Genomic DNA, 24,132 nt, shown 5'->3' with positions numbered 1-24,132 from the left:
GTCTTAATCTACTAGGCTTCCCCGCTAAGGACAAGAATCTGACCTTAATTATGCATCTACTCAAGATGCACTGGGACCCTGAGGAAAATATTACGTAGTCATGGTCAGTTGGGGAAGGGAAAAGGTTGTGGAATTTCTTTGCCGATTTAAACACCCAGTAACTGCGCAGCAGAGCAGGAAATTGGGACGATTTAAAGAAGTAGGTGAATGGGGTAAGTGGTACATGCAAGATTCAGCTGATAAATCATGTTTGGTTTGTCGTAGGCTAGAGAAAGTATGGCATGACCTGGCGACGGCAGGTGGGAGACGCCATGGGAGATGCAGCTGGAGGCAGCGTACCCTAGTATCGGTACCTAAAGGTGCATTCCGCATCAGTTGGGCATTCTTGCTCCCTGCAGTGCTAAGCAAACTCCTGATAAACCTGCAGAGCATTAGTATTCTCAAGGCAAATATCCACTGCAAACCTAACCTAGACAGGCATTTTGTGGCCGCCGTGGATCTAGCCCCAGCCTAGCAAGCTAGCTACATAGCTACTATATGATGTATCATGGATTCACCTGCTGACACTGCAGTACATACCTTCTACTCAGTATTATGTAGGAAACTCAAATGACACCCAACCTGGGGATGGAAGCGGGGTAGCGAACTATAAATATCGCCAGACACCCCCAAACTCCTCACCTCCTCTCCGCAAGCACCCGCCATCGTCACTCCCAGTCCTCCAGACTAGCAAGCCGCCTCAAAGCCAGCCACAAAGCCACTGGTAGTTGCAGTCACAATGCCAGTCGCCAAGATCGAACCGGGCTCCATCAACATCCCAGTGGGAACATTCCCAGCAACCTGCAAGACCCCCAAAGAATCCATAAACGCACACGCTCTCGCAACATCGATCCTTTCCAGGCTCAATGCTGCCCTATCGACCTCCAAGATTCCAGACGTAGCGGTCCTCTTCCTCGAGCAGGGCAGTTTCTGGCGCGACCACCTCTGTCTCTCATGGGACTTTCACACTGCGAAAGGAAGGGAAGGGATTGCATCTCTGCTCAGCCAAGTCGAGAAGGAGAAATTGAAACATTTGAAACTTGAGATCGACATCTCAACTCCATTCCGGTCGCCCCAGATCAGCGCCATCGATGCCTTCGGCGACGTAATCGGCGTGCAGTTCTTCGTCACCGCCTCGACGGCGATTGGATCCGGTCGCGGGGTGGTTCGCTTGGCCGAGAGTGACGAGGGAGAGTGGTATATCTACACGCTCTACACCGTCCTCCAGGAACTGACAGGGCACGAAGAGCAAGTCAGCTCGCGACGGCCCTTTGGAGCAGTCCACGGGGAAATTAGTGGTAGACCTAGACTTAACTGGCAAGACCGTCGCGATGCGGAAACCAACCTTGACGAGAACAAAGAGCCTGCCGTCCTCATTGTAGGTGCAGGTCAAGCTGGACTCTCCGTCGCAGCACGGCTCAGGATGCTCGGCGTTGATGCGCTGATCATCGACCAGGAGAACCGGATAGGTGATAACTGGCGAAGACGGTACCACCAGCTCGTCCTGCATGATCCCGTGTGGTTCGATCACATGCCGTACCTTCCATTCCCAAGCAACTGGCCTGTTTTCACGCCAAAGGATAAACTTGCGGAGTTCTTCGAGTGCTATGTGAGGCTACTGGAGTTGAATGTCTGGACGCGGACGACGGTCAAGGAGGCAAAGTGGCATGCTGACGGGAAAGAGTGGACGGTAGAGGTTATACGGAGAACAGATTCGGGCGAGGTGAAGAGGGTTCTCCGTCCGCGACATATCATCCAGGCAACTGGGCATTCAGGCGAGAAGAACCTGCCTGAGTTCAAAGGTATCGAGACCTTCAAAGGCAGCCGCATCTGCCATAGTTCCGAGTTCGAGGGCGCGACAGACGCCAAGGGTCAGCGGAAGGCGGTTGTCGTAGGGTCCTGCAATTCAGCCCACGATATCGCGCAAGACTACTACGAGAAGGGCTACGATGTCACCATGGTGCAGCGCTCGTCCACCTGCGTCATCTCGTCCGACGCGATTGTGAATATTGGATTGAAGGGTCTCTATGAGGAGAACGGCCCCCCGGTCCACGACTCTGACGTCTTTCTCTACAGTATCCCCAGCGAGCAATTCAAAGCACAGCAGGTCAGGCTTACGGCGGTGCAGAACGAGCACGACAAAGAGCTCCTTGACGGTCTTGAGAAGGCCGGTTTTAAAGTCGATAAGGGCCCTGATGACGCCGGGCTGCTCATGAAGTACTGGCAGCGGGGCGGGGGATACACGATCGAAGTTGGCGCTGGAAGACTCATAGCGGACCGGAAGATCAAAGTCAAGCAGGGAGAAGAGATCGCAGAGATCCTCCCGCAGGGACTCAGGTTCGCTGACGGCTCTGAGCTGGAAGCAGATGAGATTGTTTTTGCAACCGGGTACAAGAATATGCGCGAGCAGACAAGACGGATCTTTGGTGATACGGTTGCCAACCGCGTAGACAGTGTCTGGGGGCTCGATAGCGAAGGCGAGATGCGCACCATCTGGCGCAAGACCGGCCACCCCGGGTTCTGGTTTATGGGCGGGAATCTGGCGATGTGTCGGTACTACTCGCTGTTACTGGCGTTGCAGATACTAGGCATTGAACGGGGTCTGAACGAGGTCCAGTAAATTATTCAGCCGGATACAGAGCGGAGATATATGGGGTGGTAGATCGAAAATTATGGGTATACGCTAAAAACAGACCAACAATCAAACGCCTGTCTATCTTACTCAGTTGACCCATCCCTCACCCTTCGCAACCCACACGCCCATCGTCAGGATGAGCGTGTACAGCCCCGCGCCTGCGCCCGAGGCCCCAGCGCCGGCGCCGTCGCCAACGCCGTCGATCAACGCCCGAAGCCCCGGCTCGTCTCGCCACGCTTCTAGTCCACCCACATGGACGCCTCGCTTAGACAGTTGCGCCAGCCAAGGCCTCTTGGTGTGCGATGACGTCGGTTCTGAAACACTCACACCGAGGACAAACCTCTCACCGTCGTCATTCTCCGCGGCACTAGACGGATGCGAGCGCGAGGGAGGGCGTTTCTCCCATTCGAATACTATCGAGCTCCCATCGCTCCGGAATCGATAATACCCGGGCCTGGACGAGGTCGTTTCCCAGGTCTGGTTGGTCTGGGGAAAGAAGAGTTGTGCGTCTGCGGCCGTTGATTTCGGAGAGGTATGTATCATCGCGACGACATCGTCTTGCTCGCCGTCGGCATCGTTTCCGCTCTTCCGTCTAGCCCTGAACTTGGCCTTGCACTCGCCCTGACCCTCATCGCCTGAACTGCCCCCGCTGGATCTCGACTTCGGACGACTGCTGGTTGCCGAGCCAGACGCTGACCCAGACACTGAGCGTGACCCTCCAGACCCCGAGCGCGGTTTCGTCGTGTGCCCATGCCGGTTTCCATACCCATGTCCATACCCAATTCCGTACCCATCCACCGCATCTCTCTTGCTTGGCCGTTTGAGGTGCGTATACATCTCGCTCTGAGTCACATACAGATCCCGCCCATGTACCTTCCTGCTCCCGTCTGGTAGCGCGATCGATTTCCCAAACGTGGACGGCTGGTAGAGTTCTAGGATCGGGATCGCACGGGACTGGGACGATTGCTGGATCTGCAAGAGCAGCCGTGTGGAAAGACGGAGACGCGGCGATTTGTTCGATGCGGACTTAGATTTCGGTGGAGGGTGGGCGAGCGGGAAGAGCTGGCTCTTCGAGATTCGACTGGATAGCACCTGATTAATACCCATGTTGCAACAAGAAAGGTATGGCTAAGGAGGGTCGAATGGGAGAGGGTGGTACCTCGAGGTCGAGTTAAGGCTGTCTTTTGATCTGCTCATTTATGGCGATATCCGAGCCACTTGAATTGGGAATAAGAAAAAAAATGTGAATTGTAGTAGAATGAGATTGGTATGAAGGAGGAAAAGTAGGACTAATAAGTATAATTGTCGACGTCGACGTCAAGTACCTGGGCGCAGCACAGCCCAGTCAGACCCAGCTACTTCTGTACGGGCAAACAAAGTAAAACGGCTATCGATGGAATGGACCCAGTTCCCAGCGGTAGGTCAGCCTTACGAGCAAACCAATGGGGAACAGCCAGTACTTATATTCCTTCTACGTGTGTAATCGATCAAGTCAACGCCAAAAACCCACCATCGCAGCCTAGGAGAAGGAAGAATAGACCGACTGTCCCACCGAACGGCCGTCCGACCGAGTCGTATCTCCGGTCCCTCGTGTGCTTGTGCTTCTGCCTGTGCGCCTGTGCGCCTTTGCTTGTGCATGTCAGACGAACCTGTCAAGCAAAGCCGGAAGGCACTTCGTAGGCTAGACGCAGTAAGAACGCCAAGTCAGCCAGATTGGGGCCTCTCGTATTCGTTTTTGATGATGGACGGCCGTGATTGGTGTGTGGTAAGATGAGCTTGATCCTTTTTTTTTTATTTTCTATCTTTTTATTTTTATTTTTATTTTTATTTTTTTTGCTTATTTCCCCCCTTTTGTGTCTATTCGGTCCTCTGCTCGAGTTCGTTCTCGTGTTCTCTTTTCTTGCTGTTTAGGGAATCTGAGCTGGCAGTACGGAGTACAGTTCGAACTGCTAAGTCGGTGCCTGGTGATTGTGGGACTATTGATCGACATTGTAGACGGATACGAGTACGATGGTGCTGTTGTTGGACTGGCATTTGGGGCCAGCCGTCAGGGGTGTTCGAGCTTTCACTATAGATCTAACATGAAGACTGAGGCTGAAACTGTGGGTTTCCTGAAGTCCAAAGTCCAAAAATATCCATACGCGGATTGACCAAGCCGCGATCAAGATGTCCTGGAAACGGGCCTCGCAAGAGTGCCAAACACTCCCTGACAGACGATGCCTGGAAGGACTCGGGCTCGGATACGGCCTCGGCCTCGGACAGTTCTTATAACCTTACGGAATAACCACTAGGGGTTTGTATTCTAGCAGCGATGTCGACCTCACATAGGAAAAGACACGTGTTTATTCCGTTTCCGCCCTCTTGGCAGATTCCGCCGTTCACGTGGCTTAGCAGAAGGCGGACCTTGTTGCGTAGCACTTAGATGCTCGGGAGAGAACCCTCAAAGAGAGCAAGTTTACAGAGCAGAGCTCGGAGGTCCGGACTGAGGGTGCTAGTTGATGCCGTGGTAGGATTGGAAGCCTGTTGGATGGCGGCAGGAGACCGCGCATTATGCGCTGTGCAAGTATATGTTGCACTATTTTTTAAAGGGCCCACAGAGACAAGGCAGAAAGGGTGGACGGAGCAGGCACCTTCTGTTAGAAGAGGCGCCAGAGGCGCCCGTTTAGGACGGAATGCAAGTTGCTCTGAGCTCGGAAACGGCGTGGACTTCTGTCCGGACATATGCAGTAACCGGCGTACGTGCAAAGGGTATTCATATAGCCGTTATGCGTGATTTAACGGCACGGCTGCTAAGGAGTCTAAAAGGCATTATGTGTGGGAAACGATCCTGACGGATACACTCGTGACTTTCGATATTCGAGGCCTAGTATAAGCTCTGGTAGAAGTCTTCTATAGTCTAGCTTTAACTCGGCTATTTATGGGCTTTAGGTGGATCTCTGGGTGTCATCTGATTATATGTGTAAGACGAGCGGATCTTCTGACCCTTGGTCTTTTGAGGTTATTTCCATCACGTAGCACTGCTATAGAACATTCTGCGGAGATTCAACGGCTCAGTAAGGTACCGAATCCGAGCATAAAAAGGTCAGACAAGGAACAAACGACGCAGCGACAACCAGAATACGCAAGTTCAGCGGGTAGCATTACATTGCTTGCTGGGAGGGTGCGATGTGTACAAGGGCGTGATGATGGATTCGTCTCTGGTTCGTCAACCAATGCTCGAGTAAACCACGCAGGTTCTGGAGCTGCCGTGTCATTTGGCTGATACAGGCCGTAGGGAAAGGGGGAATCTTGCGTGATACGGCTTGATAGGGCTATTGTTCTGCTTTCTTCTCCTTGCAAGGTCTCGTCGGCTCGGAGACCGCCATCGACGGTAGGGAGAATAACTGTTCAGGTGTTATTGCAGGCTTTGGCATTGTATCTGGACGGACAGTGTATGGAAATGGCGGATCTTGGAGTGAAGAACTCTCCTCCAGGGACTATACTGGTGTTACAGTTCAAGCCCTGCAGGAATCTTTGCTATGGACTTTTGAGGTCATGGGACCATGACCAGATTTAGGCAAACCTGGAGTTCATGTAGTAACCAAAGTACCAGCTCCCATTTCCTAGACATCAGTAAAGTTCTTAAGTAAATTTCTTAAGTAGAGGGCTCATAGACCGACGTATCACGGGAGAATAGCTCTTGAGTTCCCTCTACCGGACATTCAACCACCTGGTATCTCCTGCGTCTTCGACATATTGATAACCAGACTTCTACCAAATCACTTCGCCTTAACATTCTAATCCACATCATTTGGGTCGTCTGCGAGCTCAAATATCTGTGTCGCGTGCGGGTTATCCAGCTCACCTCTCCCTACGGACTGCGCAAGCTCTTCGCCCAGTCAATTCTAGCGCCCTGACCTTACCTATTATATCATTGCAGGCCTTTTTTTTTTGGTATCGCTAAATCTTGGACTTGTTATGTAGACAGATCGTGCTCTCAATCGCGAGCGGGCGACTGGTCGGTGCTTGTAATGCGGATCCTGCCGCGTAAAGCTGAAGAGGGTACTGCTGTTTATGATGAGTCCGCATGACGGATGAAATTGCGGAAGAAATAAGCTTCCAGCTGTGAGTGGGTGCAATTGAAATGGATGTATCTGGGTAAGCTTGTCCCTGGCGATCATAAGCGTCGACATCCCACTGTTTGACCCTGCCGTAGCCACTCTGCTCGGTATCCATTCATTCATTCTAGCAAGCTAACAAAGAGAGACTCAGGCACATCGTTGTAAGCCATTTAGGGTAAGCCACGGTGCGGACACTGGACCGGTGCTAGTTCTGTGAATTAGCTTGAGCTGCCTCGAAAAAGCTGAACAAGACGAACCCAGGATAAGGTCAAACTCGTCCAAGCTCAATTAAGCTCTCTCTGGCATGCTCAAGCACTGGGTCGGGGGGGAGAGGGAGTGGGAAGGCCGCCGCTCGGACAACAAAGCTATGCACGCTGTCTGAGCATAACCAGTCAACGCTCATTCTAACTGGCGGGAGCAAATTGCTCCGCACAACTGTCTGGATTATCAGGCAGAATTCGCGAGGTGCAGACCCTGAGTGGCTGAGTTAAGACTGGCCCGGTGCAGAACTAGCGTGGCTTGAGCCCCTGACAAGGCGCAGTATAATTATACGGTGTAACTTCGGTTACTCCTGCAGAAACCAAACGCTCAAAAAATAACCCACAGGACCACGGCATGCAGACTGCAGCAGGCGCTGTCTCAATCGTATCTCTGCTGCCCGAGTCAAGTCAAATCATAGCCCGTCGTGGCCTGCACAGGCTGACTCGGCCCCCAATTGTCCCCACTTCGTGTACATGACTTGGCGTATCAGCGACGATGCTGTGGGCTGAGTTGGTTGAGCTGAACTGTAAGGAATAGACTAAGAAGTCCAGAAGCCCTGTTGGGACTAGCCTGTAAGCGCCAGGAAGCAGTATTGCGATTAGCAGGGCTTTGGTCCCTTGCACCGCATCCTGCCAAAACCCCAAATTCCTGGCCTCCCTTGGTCTTAGTCTTCGTCTAATGGTCCCACGCTCAGCCTCCCTTTCGCCTCGGATCGGCTCTTCTCTGGTTTCTCATTTCTGTTCTTGAGGCAATCGCCCGTGGACCACAGCAGCTCGCGATCCACACTTTTTCCATCCTCGCATTCATCCCGGGAGAAGATCTGGCAGCACCAGCACCAGCCCAGCACCAACACCAGCTCTAGCACCGGCATCAGCACCGGCACCAGCACCGGCATCAGCAACCCGTCCCTTACCCGCCGACCTTGCCCGATTGGCGCCAAAATGGTAGCCAAGTGCTACGACCGCGACGGCAACGAGGATGTAACGCGCATTCCTTGCTCTCAGGACGGCAACCCAGCGCAATGCTGCGGCGAGGGCGAGTACTGCGCAAGCAACGGTCTCTGTGGGCGGCTCGAGGACGACGGCATGACATTATGGCAAAACACATGCAGCGTACAGGACTGGATTAACGGAGATGTCGAGACGTGCCCGACACAGTGCGCAAAGATCCGGAGTATGTCTTGCCTTCGCTCACCTATGCGTCCTAAGTGAAATCCCACTAACCGGGGCGATGTGAACGCTTCCAGATTCCGGAAACGGCGTCACAGCCTGCGGCACCGAGACGTTTTGCTGCACCGGGTACGGAGGATGTGACTGCAATAACTCAACCCAGACTTTCTCGATGCCGGCCGTCGAGTTTGTAGTCAGCAGTCTCTCGCCAGAGAGCACGAGTATCTCATCGACTTCGACCTCAGTGACGACCACAAGCGCAGGTACGACGACCTCATCACCGACCACGACACCAACGAGCGGCAGCGACGGCGACAGCAGCTCAGACAGCAGCAACCTCGGCGTCGGTCTCGGTGTCGGGTTAGGCGTCGGCATACCACTGGTTCTCGGTGCGATCGCAGTGGTCTGGTTCTTCCGACGGCGTAAGCGCCCGACAGCTCTGGCACCGGGCGAGATGCCGAACTCGATGGAGGCATTTGCGCCGACACAGCAGGATAAGCGGGTCGCGGATGTATATGCGAATGCGAACATGCATGCCATGCAGGCGCCGATGCAAGAACTGCCGGCAACAAGGCCGCCACCGGCGGAGCTGCAATAAGGGGCGCGGAAGAGCTTAGAGGGGTGCTGGTGCGAACGAGTTCGAGAAGGTTTAGGCTGGTGGCTATCGACTACGCCTGAGTATCGAGTAGTAAAAGGCCGGCTGGAAGTGCATTGAGTTGCAATAAATTCCATATATGTACATACTTACGTTTAATCGATCGCGTTATACCCTCCCACTCTAACCCACTGCATCACATTGCATTGCATTCATTATTATACTGATGCATCACTTAAAAAGCCAAAAACCCAACCAACCCGCCAACCAGCGGTAACAACCCGCGGATCGCATTAAGCACCTTCCACTTGGCCAACAACTCCTTCACTTCATCGGCCGTCTTTTCCGTGACGACAAAGACCTCCTTTGCCCTCTCATGCAGCGCATCATTTGTCTTCGTCATTGCGAAAAGAGTCCAGGGCACAATACCCACAGTCAGCGCCGCGGCGGCGCTATACAGGTACGCCGCGTTCGCGGGCGCAAGAACCTGCAGGGCTGCCGATCTCCCCGAGTGCACCGACCAGGCGAGGTACGCAAACGCGGCGGCGGTGGCCGCCGCAATCGGCGGGTTCTGCGCTTTGCCTCGGGCGTACAGCTCGCTCCATTGTTTTGCGAGGAGGGCCGCGGGCGCGCCGTGCTTGTTCTGGGAGCTTTCGAGGGCTGGGATCGTGGCGAAGCTGTAGGCGAAGATGTTTCCTGTCATCGCACGCGGCGTCAGTATTGCCGTCTCCAAGCTCATTCTCGAGGGTCCAGTCTCGAGATTTCATTACGAATCAAGGGTTCTGGGATCACCATTGCTGACTGCAGGCGGCTGCAGTAATGCAGGGATTCAGGGACTGCCGGGGTTGGGTTAGAGTTAGGGTTGTACGACATACCGGCTAGATATGCGGCTCCAGTCAAGCCAACAGCCTGGGCGAGCCGGATCGGAGTTGGGAATTGGGACATTTGATTATTTAGAGCTGGTAGTTTGTAGCTTGAAGGAGGACCAGCAGACGCAGACCCGTTCTTTATGAACCCCAGCTTGCGAGGGGTCAGACAGTTCTAGCCGGGGTGGGTCGGGATCGGTGACGTAGGCTATGGTGAATCAGGTGATACTGGCTTTATTGGAGTACATCAGCCCATTCCTCTGAAAAATCAGGGTGGCTGTTTTTGGCTGATTGGACAAGCCTTTCTGACAGCTTTTGGCGTCTTTGTTTTCCTCTCATTGTACATTGAACAGCCATGAAGCCGTCCTCGTTAGACTCAAAGAGACAAGATCCCGTACATCTCCAGCCATCTCCATATTCATCCAATTCCGACCCATTAGAAGTGGGCTCGGGTGGATCTGGCCCTGTGGAGAACCAGATCGGAGTTGATAAGATACCGACGCCGATATCATTCTAATTGTTCGTCCGTAGCTCCGGGCCACCTCTTTTGGTGGTTAGTGGGCACTAACGAGAGGATCCGGCTTTGCCTTGTGTCGGCGGCTGCAACGGAATCCCTTGTGCTGGATAGGAGGTGTAGTGCTGCTTGCTACAGTCCCGTCGTCAGCGGCCCGTCTTTGGTTTATCTTTGTTTGAAACCGTCTTGCCTAGTATATCTGCGGCATTAGCCGTGAGTAGTCGTGGGTAGTCATCTGGTTTATTTTGGTTGCTGTTTCTCAGCATCGACGTATTTACGCATTTACGCATTTTTACTGTCTGGTCGTCTCAGAGAACTGAGCTTCATGGTGGTTCATCTTGCTTATGCCTAGCTGTTGACTGATATTGTTCGATTGCGCTCAATACGCTGTTGTGCTGGGTCATCAAGCATGGCCATCTGACCGTGGTCTGGTATTTTGCGGTAAAGTCCTGCCGGGCGTAGCCCATTCAGCTCCTCAGGGGAAAGGAGTTGGCAATTGGGTGCAGATTCTATGCTATCAGAAGCCCAGGACATAAGGCAGGACCACCCCGCCGATTCAACTCGACGATGGCTAGACACTGAGTTGATACTCGAGACGACCATCTAATCCATTTCGACTCACCAAGATAGGGTAAGATCTGATATAAAAATTAAGCAGACTGATCCTATTCCTGGCTCGTCTCATCTACGGCCATGGATTGCCAAGGTTTCCCTTGGCAGTTGCTACGAATACTAGAGAGAAAATGGTGGTCATAATCCCACTATTTGCAGGCTCTTCCGAATCTGATGCGAGTATACGCTCAGTAACTGTACTTTGTAGCCCGACTCATGTGTCTCGTGCCCCGCATCCCAGGATAACAGACGAATTGGAAGTGCATTAGGGAACGGGACTGTACCTAGTTTAATGGGGGGAGGGTTCTGTGAACATGCCCTACGGCGTCAGCTCTCGGCCTTCGCTAGCAATACAAACAACTCTTCGTGAGTCTCTTGGATAGTGGCTGTTGCAACGAAGCCGCGTTCCAGATCTTCCCAACAGCGACTTCAGCTCTCTAATAACAAACCTCCGGGGTTCCTTCAAAGCGTCGCCCAAAGCCTCCTACACCTTCTCATGCGCACTTTGAACGATGATCGCGAAAGCAGTCGAAAGACGCATAGACGCCAACTAGCCAAATACCATGAGCAGCAGCAGGAATGTAGCAGGGTTATTACAGAGAACTAGTGGACTTCATTGCAGACAACAGTAAGACCGCGGCCCGGACAACCTCAACTTCTTCAGCCGGCTTCAGCAGAGTCTTACGCACTATGAAGCATTCACCCGGCACATGGAGACCTCGGCTGCATGGAAGAACCAGTACAGCAGTGTCGACGATACGTCCAGACTGCTCGACAGCATCAAAAGCAATAATGCTCGTCGTTCGTTGTAGTAGATGGAACACCGGCACTCCGTCTCCCATGAGTTCACGAATCATCCCAATGCCGCGGGCATCGCACCTTTCCAGGATCTGCAGGAAATCAATGAGAGGGCTCGGGCCCAAGTCGATGGAGTATTTACTGCTAAGCCCATGACTTTCCCCTCCTGCAGCCTGCCAAGAGTAAGCAGCTATATACTTCAAAGAGAGCAAAGTCTCCTCATCTCATCCAGGCATATAGACACCGAACCAGGAAGCCGAGCCTACTTCATGCATTCATCCTCCACACTGGTCCGACGATAAGACCAAGCAAATGCTGATCAATACTAAATGCAAGTTTCTGCCTGCTTCAGGTTCATTTTCTGTAAAAGAGTTCTTCCAACGGTTGATAGTGTCTTCCAAACCCCACCGGACGTGGAGATGATGATGTTGCCGTCGGCTGCAGAGCGGACGAGAGTGCTTAGAAGAGTCTCTCAACTGAGCTGAGCTTCAGAACCGTGCAAATATGGCATGACATACGCTTCTAATTGAGGCAGACCATGCATAGGGAAGCAATAGCATGTGCCATATTTGGAAACCCAGCTGGCGTCAATCAAAGTGGAATGCAAGAATCAGCTAATGGATATTCGTCTCCGGTGGCGTTATACTTATTACAGGCTCTCAACACAAGATGCAAATCATATGGGAGGCTCAGTTGCAGATGCTGGATCTAGATTAAGACTATAGGCCGTTCCCTTCACCATCGCTCTCCATATCGCAGGCGAATCATCGAATATTCATCGGCAAGGTGTCCACTCTAGCTTCGCTTAGGGCTGAGAATTTTTTGTCCGCCTCGAATCCTCTTTTCCTGCGCGGGAGACCCCAACATGCTGTTTGACTTCACACCCTGCAGGTTTGAACTCCTGCGTCTCTCCACAGAATAAAATCCAGCATACGCAGTGATCTTCTTGTTCTGAGTCGTTAACCACAATGTCATTGTCTTCTACCTACAGTTTGTACCCGACGGGCTCAGGGGTGTTAACTGAGAATTAGCGGAAACCGCCATGGAGCGGTTATTTGAGAATGATGTGAACACTCCTTGCCTTAAAGCAAATAGAGCGGGTTGATATATATTCTCAGCGCAATGGCCCTGACCGCCTCATTGCCTAATAGAATCAACTTTGCCTTTCTAAGCTTCTGGGTCTATCTACGCTTACGGATCTGCAGTTGAAGTTCGTCTCTGACAGGTAAATCGTGCGCTTTCTGGGAAGAGGTATATCCGCAACAACTGGCCATCCCTGCTACAGAGATGAGGGTTTACAAATGCAACGCAGAATGATGGTATACTAAACCAATCCAAGAGAGTGGCTGTCTAGCTACGCAGTGTGGGTGAGCCCTAGACATGAAATCGACAAGCTGAGTTCAAAACAGGCATGAAACGACAGACCACAAAGCAGAGAGTATAGCAGTGAGAAGAATCGACGTGGAAAAAGCAGATCCAAAGTCGGACCACGCATAAGACGTCCGTCCCTAGATTCTAGAGCGCTTCGACGAGACCAGCTCACTAACTGGCCTCATCCTTGGTTATACTTTTGATGTTAAGCTCATAAAGCACCTCGACGCAACTTGGGTTCCGCACAGTCTCTCCTGGAGTTGGACTACTTGGCCACACGGTGGCACCACCCCAGGATCCGTATCATAATTATTGCACTTACCGTATACCAGAATCTCCGTGCCCGACGGAAACTTCAGGCCAACATCATCAAGGCTGCTCCCCGATTCCTCTTCCTCCTCATACATGTAAATAGCGCCGGCTTCTGCATGGAACTTGTTTGGATGATTCTCTTCGCCATTTCGACGGCCATCAGTGGCATATGCAAGCCTGGGCGCTTCAGTCCGCAGCCATGGCCTCCGCACCACTCTTACGGGGGATCGTGGACAGGAAGATGCTCTTCTTGGGCACAAAAAGGGCTACCACGAGGTGGTAGCTTTCCCCGTATATAACGTTCCCATTGGGTTCCTCTTTAAGTCTGTTGTAGATGCCCTCGGCAAACTTCCTCAAGTTCTGGCGGAAGGTCTTTTTGTCCACGGGTGCTCTGACGGCAATGTTTGGAAGCTTTTATTCAACAACACCAGAGACGGTTTCCCCCTTTTTGGATCGTTTCGAATTTGCGAAATCGTACTCCGGGACCTCGAGGTTCGCGTTACAATCTGCGCGCTTGCATACTGTGCTTCCTGTTGTTCCACCGGACTTGCCGGGGATATAACTGTTTGTCTTGGTTTCATGGCCGTTGTTGTTACTATTTGCTGTCACTGTTGGTTTGGACCCGTTGTTGTGTGCGCCGTCAGAGTTGGTAGGGGTCTTGCCCGGTGGCTTTGGAACTACGGCGCGGGCGTCTTTGTCTATGTTCGGGACTGGATGGGTCTTAGCTCGACCCTCATTGTAGGGCTATAATTCAACAGATGCTGGTGTCTCACGTGCCTGCCCTGGCGGTGGTCTGCAGGAGGAGGCCCAGGAAGACAGCCAATATGGCTACGTGCTTTAGTTGGAAACGCATACTGCTAGTGCTTGGCTTGGTACTGCCAGGTATAAATGACTACGAAGACAATATGTGTGCTGGAAAGTTGCACATATGGTTGATCGGTGCTTGGCTTGGAGGAACTGGGGCTTGAAATGGCGGAAGGATCTGTATGCTGCTGAATGGCAAGCTGTGTTCTAGGGCAACAAGAACGTCTCGAAGCCCTTTATATCCCACTTCAATATAGTGTTATCTCTTTTACATTGTCAAATTCAGGCAGCATTGTTTCTATAATGATAACCAGCTCTACATCTTTAATTAGAGATGATGAGTCTCACCATCCTGGCGCAATAAGTAGGGCTCTGTATCAAGGGACCTGTAGGCTACGAAGCGTTGCACAGATCCCAAACCCAAATGTATTGACCAGTAGAATCGGGTCAATACAACTCACAGTATACGTGAGTATATATCTCTGACATACTCGCAAAATGGCTAGGAACAACCCAATCGGATGCGCTTGGTGCCTGGTAATAGTGCAAGACATATTAGGGCAGGATTCGCTGTTGGTTGGATATTCAGATGTTATGCACTTACCTAAATGGGCAGCGCAGCTGTTGGTTTCAGGTCTATACATATAAATGTAAATATATATATAGATAGATAGATAGTCAGTCGCAATTGGAGTTTGATATTCCTGGAACATGGACTAAAGTCTAATTTGCCGTGTATAGATGCGTACAGTGGTTTTTGATGAACATTGACTTATATGTATAGAGCACGAGGGTTATATTAAGATTTGACATTTATCAGAAGGACACAAAATAAGCGCGGTATTCCTTCACCTTCCCCCTGGCGAAACTGTCGTACTCCTTGCCCATGACCTTCTGTTCAAGGAGCGCTTCGCGAGGATGTCTATTGACATCAGAATACTCGTCTATGTCACTGTAATTATGGACGAAAAGATCTTTCAGAAAACCCCTCCATGGAATGACAGCAGACACAATGCGATCACACAGATCCCAAACTTGATTTGTAAGGATCAGGTGGCCAATCAAAATCGGTCCAGTAGGGGTAATTAAAGCATAGTTCCAGTGTGAAACTGGAAGGTCGGATTGCTCCTGAGGAGAATAGCGCCGTTAGGCTGTTGGACCAGTCGTCTGTCTTCTCGATGTAGCCGTCGGTGTCGGGACGATGCAGGCGGCAGTATACCAGCTGACATGACGCAGGTGTTGCCACGAGTGAGCAGGGAATTGGCGGATGAACCGAGAGGTCTGGGAGCTCCATGGTGCTTCTACGGGGGGAGAACGTGAGGAGGCAGGCCCCATTCTTGGTACCACACTTCAAATGTATTCCTGCTGTAGAAGACAGAGAGGGCGAGTAGACGGACTGTCTTGCTGACTAGGAACAGAGCGTCCGGAATGAAATCCTCGCACGGGTAGGTAGTGGAGAAAGCGGTATGGGTAGACGGACAGTAGTTATCACCACTGTTTTGGAACCCGATTGGGTACCCAGCGCATTTGAAGAGCCTGCATTTGAGCGAGGTGGAGCGTTTGTCGACAATCCGGGACATGAAATGCCGGGATGCGATGAGGCAGGTGTGTTCGAGGACGCAGAGTTGAAGCTCGACGGCAGTTTCAGGAACGGAAAGGATCCTTCTGGCTCTGGGCCAAAGTACTTGGTTCTCTGGCGGATTATTTTCATGATCATGTTCTGAATATCGAGATTTCGATTCGGCCCCATGCGTATGGACAGCGCCTTCAGCCGCGGAAGGTCATGGATGAGAGCCAGAAAGGCAGCGGCTGTTTCTGTGGACGCAGCACCACAGATCAAACGGAGCTCGAACTGATCATCCCGTGTCCTGTAAGCCGCCAGTGTGGAGCAGACTGATCGCCAGGTCTCAAGAACACCATTCGCCGCCAATTGGGCATCGTTCTCCATGATCTCGGCCACGGTCCCATGGCAGCCGCGCCGGTGCGCCCTATAGACGAGCGGACTGTGGCTACCATCGCACCAAGTCGTACCAATGGTCACACATATGGACCTCAATGACTTCAATGTTACTGGGGTCAGATTCAGCAGGCCTTGCATTTTAAAAAATGGCAGCATATTTACGGAATAAAAGGCGGCTCGCACATCCTCAGATAATGCGCGAGACACGTAGAAGAGCTGATGGCAAAAATAGGGAATTTCAATGTTATCTTCGATAAATCGTTGCTCGCGCGCCGACCGCTCTCCCTTGAATGAGCGGATGTTTGATGGGTACGCATCACGAACCATGCCCAGCACTGTGTAGATACGCAGTCAGATCTCGTAAGGCAGGCGGAGAAAGGACGGTTGTTCGGTCATGGCTGTGAACGTGAAAATTGTCTGGGTGCTGCCACCGGCTGGATCCAACCACACAATTTATCCTCCCAACAAGAAGTGGACTTGGCAAGCGTTGAAAGACCGGGATGTTTATAGGCTATCGAGCGTTGTTGGTTGGTGTTTCATCGACGTTATGGTGTTGGTGGCTGCCTGATAATAGCCTGAATGGTTAGGCAGCGAGATTGTTCACCAGCAGGCGATCGCAGACGGGAACTGGACTTTCAGCTCAATTTTTCAGTCCACTATGTAAGAAGATCGAGCCTGATCCAAGGGTTCTGGAATTCTGAGTCTCTCGTAAGACTCGTAGGGGGCTCGTAGGGGGACTCGTAGTGGATTGTACTTTGGCAACGGCATAGAGGCGACAGGCGTTGCCATCAGCAAGCAGCCACCAGGGCCCAATGAGATCAATCCATCGAGCTCTGATCGACGGCATGGACACGTTCCCGAGGTACCTGGGCAATTTCCATCTTATTCTTCTCTTCTTCTCTTCCTCTTCGCACAGAGCCCAATCACTTCCTCCTTTATTCACCTCCTTCAGTCCTCATACTTCTCCAAACGAATCAGATTCTTTCTCGAGATGGCTCTTCCGCTCCGCACTGCTCGTCATGCCTCTAGGCTAGCCCAGGTATGTTACTCTGTTTAGGCGACTCGTTTTTCTTTCTTTCAATTGCTCCAAATACAGTTCAATCAGCTAAAGTTAATGCTTGATAGACAATCGGCCGCCGCGGCTACGCCACTGCTGAGCCAGACCTCAAGTCCGCCCTGAAGGCTGTCATCCCCGCAAAGCGGGAACTCCTCACCGAAGTCAAGAAACAAGGCGACGAAGTGATTGGCGAAGTCAAGGTCTCCAACGTCATTGGTGGCATGCGTGGCCTCAAGTCTATGCTCTGGGAGGGTTCCGTTCTCGACGCAGACGAGGGAATCCGATTCCACGGCAAAACAATCAAGGATTGCCAGAAGGAGCTGCCCAAGGGCCCTACGGGCACAGAGATGCTGCCCGAGGCCATGTTCTGGCTGCTTCTTACCGGTGAAGTCCCTTCGACGTCCCAGGTCCGGGCGTTCTCAAAGCAATTGGCCGAGGAGTCGCATCTGCCAGACCACATCCTCGACCTGGCTAAGTCGTTCCCAAAGCACATGCACCCCATGACGCAGATCAGTATTATCACTGCTGCGCTTAACACAGAGTCCAAATTCGCCAAGCTCTACGAGAAGGGCATCAACAAGGCAGACTACTGGGAGCCTACCTTTGACGACGCCATCTCGCTTCTCGCAAAAATCCCCCGTGTCGCGGCGCTCGTCTTCCGCCCCAACGAGATCGATGTCGTTGGCCGCCAGAAACTCGACCCGGCCCAGGACTGGTCCTACAACTTTGCCGAGCTCCTCGGTAAGGGCGGTGCGAACAACGCCGACTTCCACGACCTCCTCCGTCTTTACCTCGCTCTCCACGGCGACCACGAGGGCGGCAACGTTTCCGCCCACGCAACCCATCTCGTCGGTTCTGCTCTTTCTGACCCGTTCCTCAGTTACTCCGCCGGTCTGCTCGGTCTAGCCGGGCCCCTGCACGGTCTCGCAGCCCAGGAAGTGCTTCGCTGGATCCTGGCGATGCAGGAGAAGATTGGCACCAACTTCACCGACGAGGACGTCCGCACGTACCTTTGGGACACGCTTAAGTCTGGCCGTGTTGTTCCTGGATACGGTCACGGTGTGCTCCGCAAGCCGGATCCCCGGTTCCAGGCCCTCATGGACTTCGCCGCCACGAGGAAGGATGTCCTCGCCAACCCGGTTTTCCAGCTCGTCAAGAAGAACTCGGAGATTGCCCCTGGAGTGCTCACTGAGCATGGAAAGGTACCGTATCGTCCTCCCTATCACATGGCGCTCCAGCTAATATTGTGCATAGACAAAGAACCCCCACCCCAACGTCGACGCAGCTTCAGGCGTGCTCTTCTACCACTACGGTTTCCAGCAGCCGCTCTACTACACCGTGACTTTCGGTGTGTCGCGTGCTCTGGGTCCCCTCGTGCAGTTGGTCTGGGACCGCGCGCTTGGTCTCCCCATTGAGCGGCCGAAGAGCATCAACCTGCTCGGCCTGAAAAAGTAACTGTTTCGCCTTCTCAACCTGCTTATGAATGATATCACTGTGTTGCGTGTTATGTAGCTAGCCTGCAGTCGAATTTTAGTTTAGCCAATTGAATCATTAGACTAGACATAGAGTCTATATTTGCGCTGTATCTTCGCTCTGTCCACAGTAATGTGCAGTGCTGTTTACTAGCCGCAACAGAACACGCGCGACTCAGACCACGATAGAAGATCAACTATAACCTGACCTTCCCTGCAACAATCGCATTCCACTCTTCTGCCCCAAAAGTCCTATACTGCTCGTCTCCCGGTCTCAACCACAAAAACCGATCCCCCTGACCCCCCTTAACTTTCGTCCCAGTCAACCCCGGATCAACACCCTCCTCCCGAAGCGCAACCTTTCCCTGCTTGTGATTATCGGTGTGCGTCGAGGATTGCACGATGCGCAGGAACACGGGCACTGCGTATTTGGGTAGTCGGGCGCGGGTAAACGTTGCCAGATCTTTCAGGTCTGCATCGGTCGTGCCGTCCCGCAGCTGGACAGCTGCACAGCCCGCGCGGCCTTCGTGGTGCGGTACAGTGACGCCGTAGACGTTCGCTTCGAGGATTGAGGAGTGTGTGTTGAGGACTTCAGAGACTTCGGCTGTTGCGCTGCGCACACAAACACCAACTGTTAGCTTTCCCACCTGGCTCAAATATCATATCAAAGGCGATATTGGGACATACACATTCTCACTCTTCCACCGAAACGTATCACCCAGTCGATCGAGGAAATACCATCGTCCATCTGCTTGTCTGCGCAACGCATCACCAGAGCGGTAGTAAAGATCCCCTTTCTTGAACACGTCGCGCAGGAACTTTTTATTCGTGGCGTCTTCATTCTCCCAGTACCCCTGGAATGCGTCTTTGCCAGGGACATTGACCAGAATCTCACCACCAACTTCATACGGCGCACGAACGACAAACCCCGTCTCCGGATCTCGAAGCACGTCTCCTGTATTGGGATCGATGGCCACGGGCACATATGTGTTATTCATGAGCAACCGCAACAATAATCCGTGGTGGCCCACGCTCCCAGCCGTAAAGGGCCCCTTGTTATAATTGAACAACGCGAAAATTCCCTCCGTGCTGTTGAAGAACTCGCCGACCTCGGCGACGCCAAAGCGCTCTCTGAATCGATCCCAGATGTCGGGGCGCAGGCCATTTCCGTACATCAGACGCACACGGTGCTCTTTGTCTCGCGGCGATGGCGGCGCAGAGAGCAGATATCGCGCCGCCTCGCCGACATAGACGAATGCGGTCGCGTCCGAGTCCCGGATATCTGTCCAGAACTGGCGCACGCTAAACTTGCGGCTCATGGCGATTGAGATTCCCGTTGTCAGGCTGATGATCAGTGCCATTGCCGACGTGCCGTGGTAGAGCGGCATGCACGAGTACCATCTGTCGCCGTCGGGGCCGTCCTTGTCGTACATTCCTCCCCGGCGTAGAAGGATCGACTGATGGAGGCGTGACATGGTGAAAGCGCACCTGGGTGAGATGGTGGTTAGCATGCCGTTCGACAAAGAAAGCCTTGTAAAGGCCTGCATTACCCCTTTGGCATTCCCGTCGTCCCTGATGTATATAGCAATATAGCCGGATACCCGCCCGAAGTATTCTCAATCATTTTTCCACTCTCAGGCAGGGTAGTCGGCAACGAAGGAATAACCTTGGTGTTGAACGTCTCGTCCACAGTCACAGTCTCCATCCCCAAATCCCCACCCACGACCCCTTGTACCTCCTCCATCCTCCCCCGGCACCCCTCCTCATCATCAATAAGCACAATCTTCGCCCCGCTGATCCTTAGACAGTGTACCAGCGCATCCCCGGCAAGATTATAATTGATCGCAGCCGGCGCACATCCTAAGCACCAAAGCCCCAACCACGCAAAGATAAACTCCGGCCTGTTCTGCAAGTACAGCGCGACGAGCTCGCCGCGCTTGACACCCCTTGATATGAAAAAGTGCGCGTACTGTGCTGCTCGGTCGCGCGTCTCGCGGAATGTGTAAATGCCTTCCCGCGACCAGATCGCTAGCGCGTCGGGGTACTTGGATGCCGTAGCGTCGAAGAAGTACCACGCATTTAGACGGCCTTTGGAATCGTCTTGTGAATGGCGCCGAGCTGCGCTTGCGGCGACCAGGAGCGTCCTGAGGTCTTTCGTAAGGTGGAATTTGGCGTCAAGGTAGGCAGCTAGGGTTAGGGCGGATGCGGTTGCTGGAAGTATTAGCAGGACCTTTATTAATATTTGACGGGTGCAATGTACCGAGTGCCATATCGACAGTCTAGCTACTTGCTTGAACACACAGAAAGAGAACGGGAGAGAGAATTGAGTGGGAAGGAGAGCGAGGTTCTTGTACAGTACGTACTCCGCAATAATAGCCGTGAACCGTTGGTCCTCGGCTCGTCTCCGCATTTGTGGGGGTGATCGGCTCTTGTGACAATTACTGAGCTTAATTGGATCGAGCGATTGATCGTTCTCGATGTGATGACTGGTGTTCACAGATATTAAGCACTTAACATGGAGGGCCGGCCAGTTCGGTGGTTTCTTAGGGCTTGGATGGGTGACGCAGGGTCTCTCATTGCTGCGGTCCGGTTGAGCCAGACATACGTGCAGGAACCGAACACTATTTGTCTAGACAGATAATTAACAAGGCATCAGGAATAACTCAGGAACTAGAAGGAATGAGATTTATTTAGAAAAGATTGCGGCCTGGTCTGCCAGGGCATGCTTGGGTCTGCAAAAACCAGTCCATGTGGCCATCTATATTGTCCTGTATGTGGAAGAGCTCTCTAACGCCATCAGCGCCTGAAGTGACTATCCTCAATCTTAGCACTGCGTATGTATGAGTTTCTGAAGTCCTAGCCCGTATCTATCCGAGCACCCGATCCCTAGAGCTTACTCGCAGGCTTGTATATCAGGATACGCGCTCATGCAAGACCTAGACTCTTGGAACCAGCTTATCTCCCGCCAATAAGTCCCTGAAGAACGGTCTACTGATGTGGGAGAGTTAGTAGAAACCAAATATAACAGATGCACTTACAAGTAGGCAGGAGGTAGACAACTATACTAAGCATGTATCAAGAGTTATCGCCGCTATCGCTGCATCCAAGGTTAGGACTCAACCCCGTCATTCGTCGAAGAATCAACGCCAAAGCTGAGAATGATGAACGAAAGCAAGGGAGACGGAAAGGTAAGATTAATCTGACATCGACGCCGTGGATGCGCGCTACTCTACGCTCACCGACCCACAGACAAGGCGTTATGAGTCAGAGGGCCCACTAATCTGTGCATATAATATACAGATAGTCTGCCCGGTCTCCCCTCTCCAAATTTCCGCCTCTACGTTGTGTTCCGGGTCTGGATCTGCTTTGAACTCAAACTCAACAAGCTCAACCAATGTCTCAGCCGCCACCGCCCGCCGCCTCGTCTCTCTCGACAATTGGCAATACTCCAGTCCTGCAGCTGCGCAACATCATCCCTGACAAAGACACGCACGCCTCCATCTATCTAAAGCTCGAATATGTAAACCCCACTGGCTCATACAAGGACCGCATGGCCCTGTCTATCATCGAGGAAGCCGAAGCCCGCGGAGACTTGAAACCCGGCATGACAGTGGTCGAAGCAACAGGTGGGAGCACAGGGTCTTCACTTGCCTTCATCTGCGCGATGAAGGGGTACAAACTTCATATCGTGAGCTCGGACGCCTTTGCAGTTGAGAAGATCAGGACAATGCGTGCTTATGGGGCGGATGTGGAAATCGTGCATGCTCTAGGTGGGAAGGTCACGAAGGAGTTGTTCCCAGAAATGATGCGAAGGGCGAAGGAGCGCGTGGAGTCTGATCCAGATGCGTTTTACTATGCGGATCAGTTTCATAACAGTGATGCGCTGCCCGGATATGCGTCGCTTGGGGAAGAGCTACTGGCGCAGTTTCCCGGCGGGATCGATGCGTTCTGCGGTGCGGCGGGGAGTGGGGGAATGCTGATGGGCGTTTCTGGTGTCTTGAGACCAAAACAACCTGAAACCAAGATTGTAGTCCTGGAGCCTGCGTCTTCGCCCGTGATTTCGGAGGGCCGCGCGGGTGTGCACAGTGTTGAAGGAATTGCACCGGGTTTCGTGCCACCGCATCTGGATCGGAAGATGTATGATGAGGCGTGGCGGGTCGACGAGGCGGAGGCGAGGGCTATGTGTCGGAGACTCGCCAGGGAAGAAGGCATTCTTGTTGGGACGTCGACTGGGCTGAATGTCGTTGCTGCTGTGAGATTGGCAAAGGAGCTAGGGCCGGGGAAGACAGTGGTCACTGTTGCTTGTGATTCTGGGTTGAAGTATCTGAACGGAGATCTTTTGGCGGATAGTTAGGCAGCTCCTCATGTTTCTCTGAAGGATTCGGTCAAACGGTGCGAGTTCAAGCTGGGACATTCCCGTTGCCATTTTTTCTCTCTTTGGCATGAGCTGATAACCAGCCTCAGAGACAACCTGGATGGAACTATCACATCAATGAAGCGACCAACCTTTGAGAGCTCCTTGGTAAATTTGATGACTAGGAGATGGCTAGGAAGGTACATCAAAGCGGCTGGCTGTCAGGCACCTTCAGCGTGGCATTCCGACTTCTTTGGAGAAATCTGCAATGGTGAAGTAGCAGAAGAGTAGCCTTCTCCACTAGCTAGACCTCTGTCATCCCAGGAATCTTGGGTCGATTGTTTTGGGTCTATACAACCAAGCTCAGTCCCAATGCTGCGGTTATCAGCGGTACGATAGTTCCGCATAGCCGACATGGAGGGATAGCTTTAACCGTGGACCCTGGCATGCATATATAATCGAGATATAATGTCCACTCTGCTACTCGACTTGATTTCATTATGCTTCATTTCGTTCTCCAGGTCAACACATGGGCATCATGGTAGGATCAAGGAGGTTTTGGTCTTGTAATGGTATGCAGTGGCTGACGACATCAAGATGGAAATCAGAATTCGTGAGTTGAAGGATGGAAAGATACGGGACAGAATAAGAGAGAACATGAGGTGGTTAAAGGAGGTCAGTCAGCTGACACTCGCCGTACTCTCGACAATTCCGCACTTTCGAGTCCTTTACAACTTCACAAGGTTGCCGGCATTTTTCTCATATCACCCGCACCCCTCCATCCCAGGAGCCCGAGATCAGCTGATAGCAGACACATTGGTGGTCTGATGAATGAACAAATCGGTATTCCACCCAAGACGTCGCGGGATTTGGGCAGATAGTGCTCCCTCCGACCGGGATGTGGCTGCTTTGACCCTCCGAGTTGTTATCGAGCTTCCTGAAACTACACCATCGTGCGTTGCTTTGGCCCCCGATCTACTCGTCTTTCGTACAAGCTTAGAAACGCTGGTCATCAAACCGCCAATCTTTCTGGGTCCTTGTCACTTTCGCGCGGGGAAACCCCAAATGGTGTAGGCAATATCGTTGGTTACAATGCGAATGCCGGTCCCCGCATATCACTACGACAAAGTCAAGACACGGAGTTGTTTATTGCCGGCTTAGCACGCCTCCTGACAGGAGACTGCGGGCCCGCTTGCAGGACATCGAATATGGT

General features: G+C 52.5%; 10 protein-coding genes across 10 annotated transcripts; 6 read left to right on the top strand and 4 right to left on the bottom strand.

Moving 5' to 3' along the window:
• The first annotated feature begins 681 nt into the window (after positions 1–681).
• On the top strand, positions 682–2,876 carry BDW70DRAFT_131203 (flavin-containing monooxygenase). The gene has a single exon (XM_073735944.1). It carries the CDS (start codon positions 779–781, stop codon positions 2,657–2,659), a length of 1,881 nt encoding a protein of 626 aa, XP_073598425.1. The 5' UTR covers positions 682–778; the 3' UTR covers positions 2,660–2,876.
• Positions 2,762–4,312, bottom strand: BDW70DRAFT_148404 (uncharacterized protein; the record flags this gene model as incomplete). Its single annotated transcript, XM_073738861.1, has 3 exons — positions 2,762–3,755; positions 3,834–3,863; positions 4,305–4,312. 3 exons carry the CDS (start codon positions 4,310–4,312, stop codon positions 2,762–2,764), a joined length of 1,032 nt encoding a protein of 343 aa, XP_073598424.1.
• Positions 4,313–7,976: 3,664 nt separating this feature from the next.
• Positions 7,977–8,802, top strand: BDW70DRAFT_157627 (uncharacterized protein; the record flags this gene model as incomplete). The annotated part of the gene is made up of 2 exons (XM_073740386.1): positions 7,977–8,208; positions 8,282–8,802. The coding sequence occupies 2 exons, from the start codon at positions 7,977–7,979 to the stop codon at positions 8,800–8,802; spliced, it is 753 nt and encodes a 250-aa protein (XP_073598423.1).
• Positions 8,803–9,034: 232 nt separating this feature from the next.
• BDW70DRAFT_157626 (DUF1772 domain-containing protein) lies at positions 9,035–9,538 on the bottom strand (the record flags this gene model as incomplete). Its single annotated transcript, XM_073740385.1, has 1 exon — positions 9,035–9,538. One exon carries the CDS (start codon positions 9,536–9,538, stop codon positions 9,035–9,037), a length of 504 nt encoding a protein of 167 aa, XP_073598422.1.
• A 473-nt stretch (positions 9,539–10,011) lies between these two features.
• BDW70DRAFT_131185 (uncharacterized protein) lies at positions 10,012–10,599 on the top strand. Its single transcript, XM_073735943.1, has one exon. It carries the CDS (start codon positions 10,021–10,023, stop codon positions 10,180–10,182), a length of 162 nt encoding a protein of 53 aa, XP_073598421.1. The 5' UTR covers positions 10,012–10,020; the 3' UTR covers positions 10,183–10,599.
• Positions 10,600–13,426: 2,827 nt separating this feature from the next.
• On the top strand, positions 13,427–14,219 carry BDW70DRAFT_131177 (uncharacterized protein). Its single transcript, XM_073735942.1, has one exon. It carries the CDS (start codon positions 13,607–13,609, stop codon positions 13,832–13,834), a length of 228 nt encoding a protein of 75 aa, XP_073598420.1. The 5' UTR covers positions 13,427–13,606; the 3' UTR covers positions 13,835–14,219.
• Positions 14,220–15,161: 942 nt separating this feature from the next.
• On the bottom strand, positions 15,162–16,363 carry BDW70DRAFT_148403 (uncharacterized protein; the record flags this gene model as incomplete). Its single annotated transcript, XM_073738860.1, has 4 exons — positions 15,162–15,357; positions 15,393–15,441; positions 15,520–16,135; positions 16,199–16,363. The coding sequence occupies 4 exons, from the start codon at positions 16,361–16,363 to the stop codon at positions 15,162–15,164; spliced, it is 1,026 nt and encodes a 341-aa protein (XP_073598419.1).
• Positions 16,364–16,946: 583 nt separating this feature from the next.
• On the top strand, positions 16,947–18,551 carry mcsA (putative citrate synthase Cit1; the record flags this gene model as incomplete). The annotated part of the gene is made up of 3 exons (XM_073735941.1): positions 16,947–17,075; positions 17,162–18,295; positions 18,348–18,551. The coding sequence occupies exons 1-3, from the start codon at positions 17,028–17,030 to the stop codon at positions 18,546–18,548; spliced, it is 1,383 nt and encodes a 460-aa protein (XP_073598418.1). The 5' UTR covers positions 16,947–17,027.
• Positions 18,552–18,762: 211 nt separating this feature from the next.
• Positions 18,763–20,835, bottom strand: BDW70DRAFT_165706 (putative very-long-chain acyl-CoA synthetase family protein (CefD1); the record flags this gene model as incomplete). Its single annotated transcript, XM_073741810.1, has 4 exons — positions 18,763–19,177; positions 19,253–20,117; positions 20,171–20,776; positions 20,826–20,835. The coding sequence occupies 4 exons, from the start codon at positions 20,833–20,835 to the stop codon at positions 18,763–18,765; spliced, it is 1,896 nt and encodes a 631-aa protein (XP_073598417.1).
• Positions 20,836–21,840: 1,005 nt separating this feature from the next.
• Positions 21,841–23,066, top strand: BDW70DRAFT_7721 (PLP-dependent cysteine synthase family protein). Its single transcript, XM_073744823.1, has 2 exons — positions 21,841–22,957; positions 23,030–23,066. Exon 1 carries the CDS (start codon positions 21,960–21,962, stop codon positions 22,917–22,919), a length of 960 nt encoding a protein of 319 aa, XP_073598416.1. The 5' UTR covers positions 21,841–21,959; the 3' UTR covers positions 22,920–22,957; positions 23,030–23,066.
• Positions 23,067–24,132: the final 1,066 nt, after the last annotated feature.

Source organism: Aspergillus foveolatus (assembly GCF_047715535.1).
Source record: "Aspergillus foveolatus strain CBS 279.81 unplaced genomic scaffold BDW70scaffold_10, whole genome shotgun sequence".
Classification (NCBI taxonomy): domain Eukaryota; kingdom Fungi; phylum Ascomycota; class Eurotiomycetes; order Eurotiales; family Aspergillaceae; genus Aspergillus; species Aspergillus foveolatus.
This window is presented reverse-complemented; position numbering and strand designations above follow the sequence as displayed.

Bases quoted from the DNA above. Each gene is read 5' to 3' on its own strand.
- BDW70DRAFT_7721 (XM_073744823.1), top strand. From the start codon at position 21,960: ATGTCTCAGCCGCCACCGCCCGCCGCCTCGTCTCTCTCGACAATTGGC.
- BDW70DRAFT_131203 (XM_073735944.1), top strand. From the start codon at position 779: ATGCCAGTCGCCAAGATCGAACCGGGCTCCATCAACATCCCAGTGGGA.
- BDW70DRAFT_131185 (XM_073735943.1), top strand. From the start codon at position 10,021: ATGAAGCCGTCCTCGTTAGACTCAAAGAGACAAGATCCCGTACATCTC.
- BDW70DRAFT_131177 (XM_073735942.1), top strand. From the start codon at position 13,607: ATGCCCTCGGCAAACTTCCTCAAGTTCTGGCGGAAGGTCTTTTTGTCC.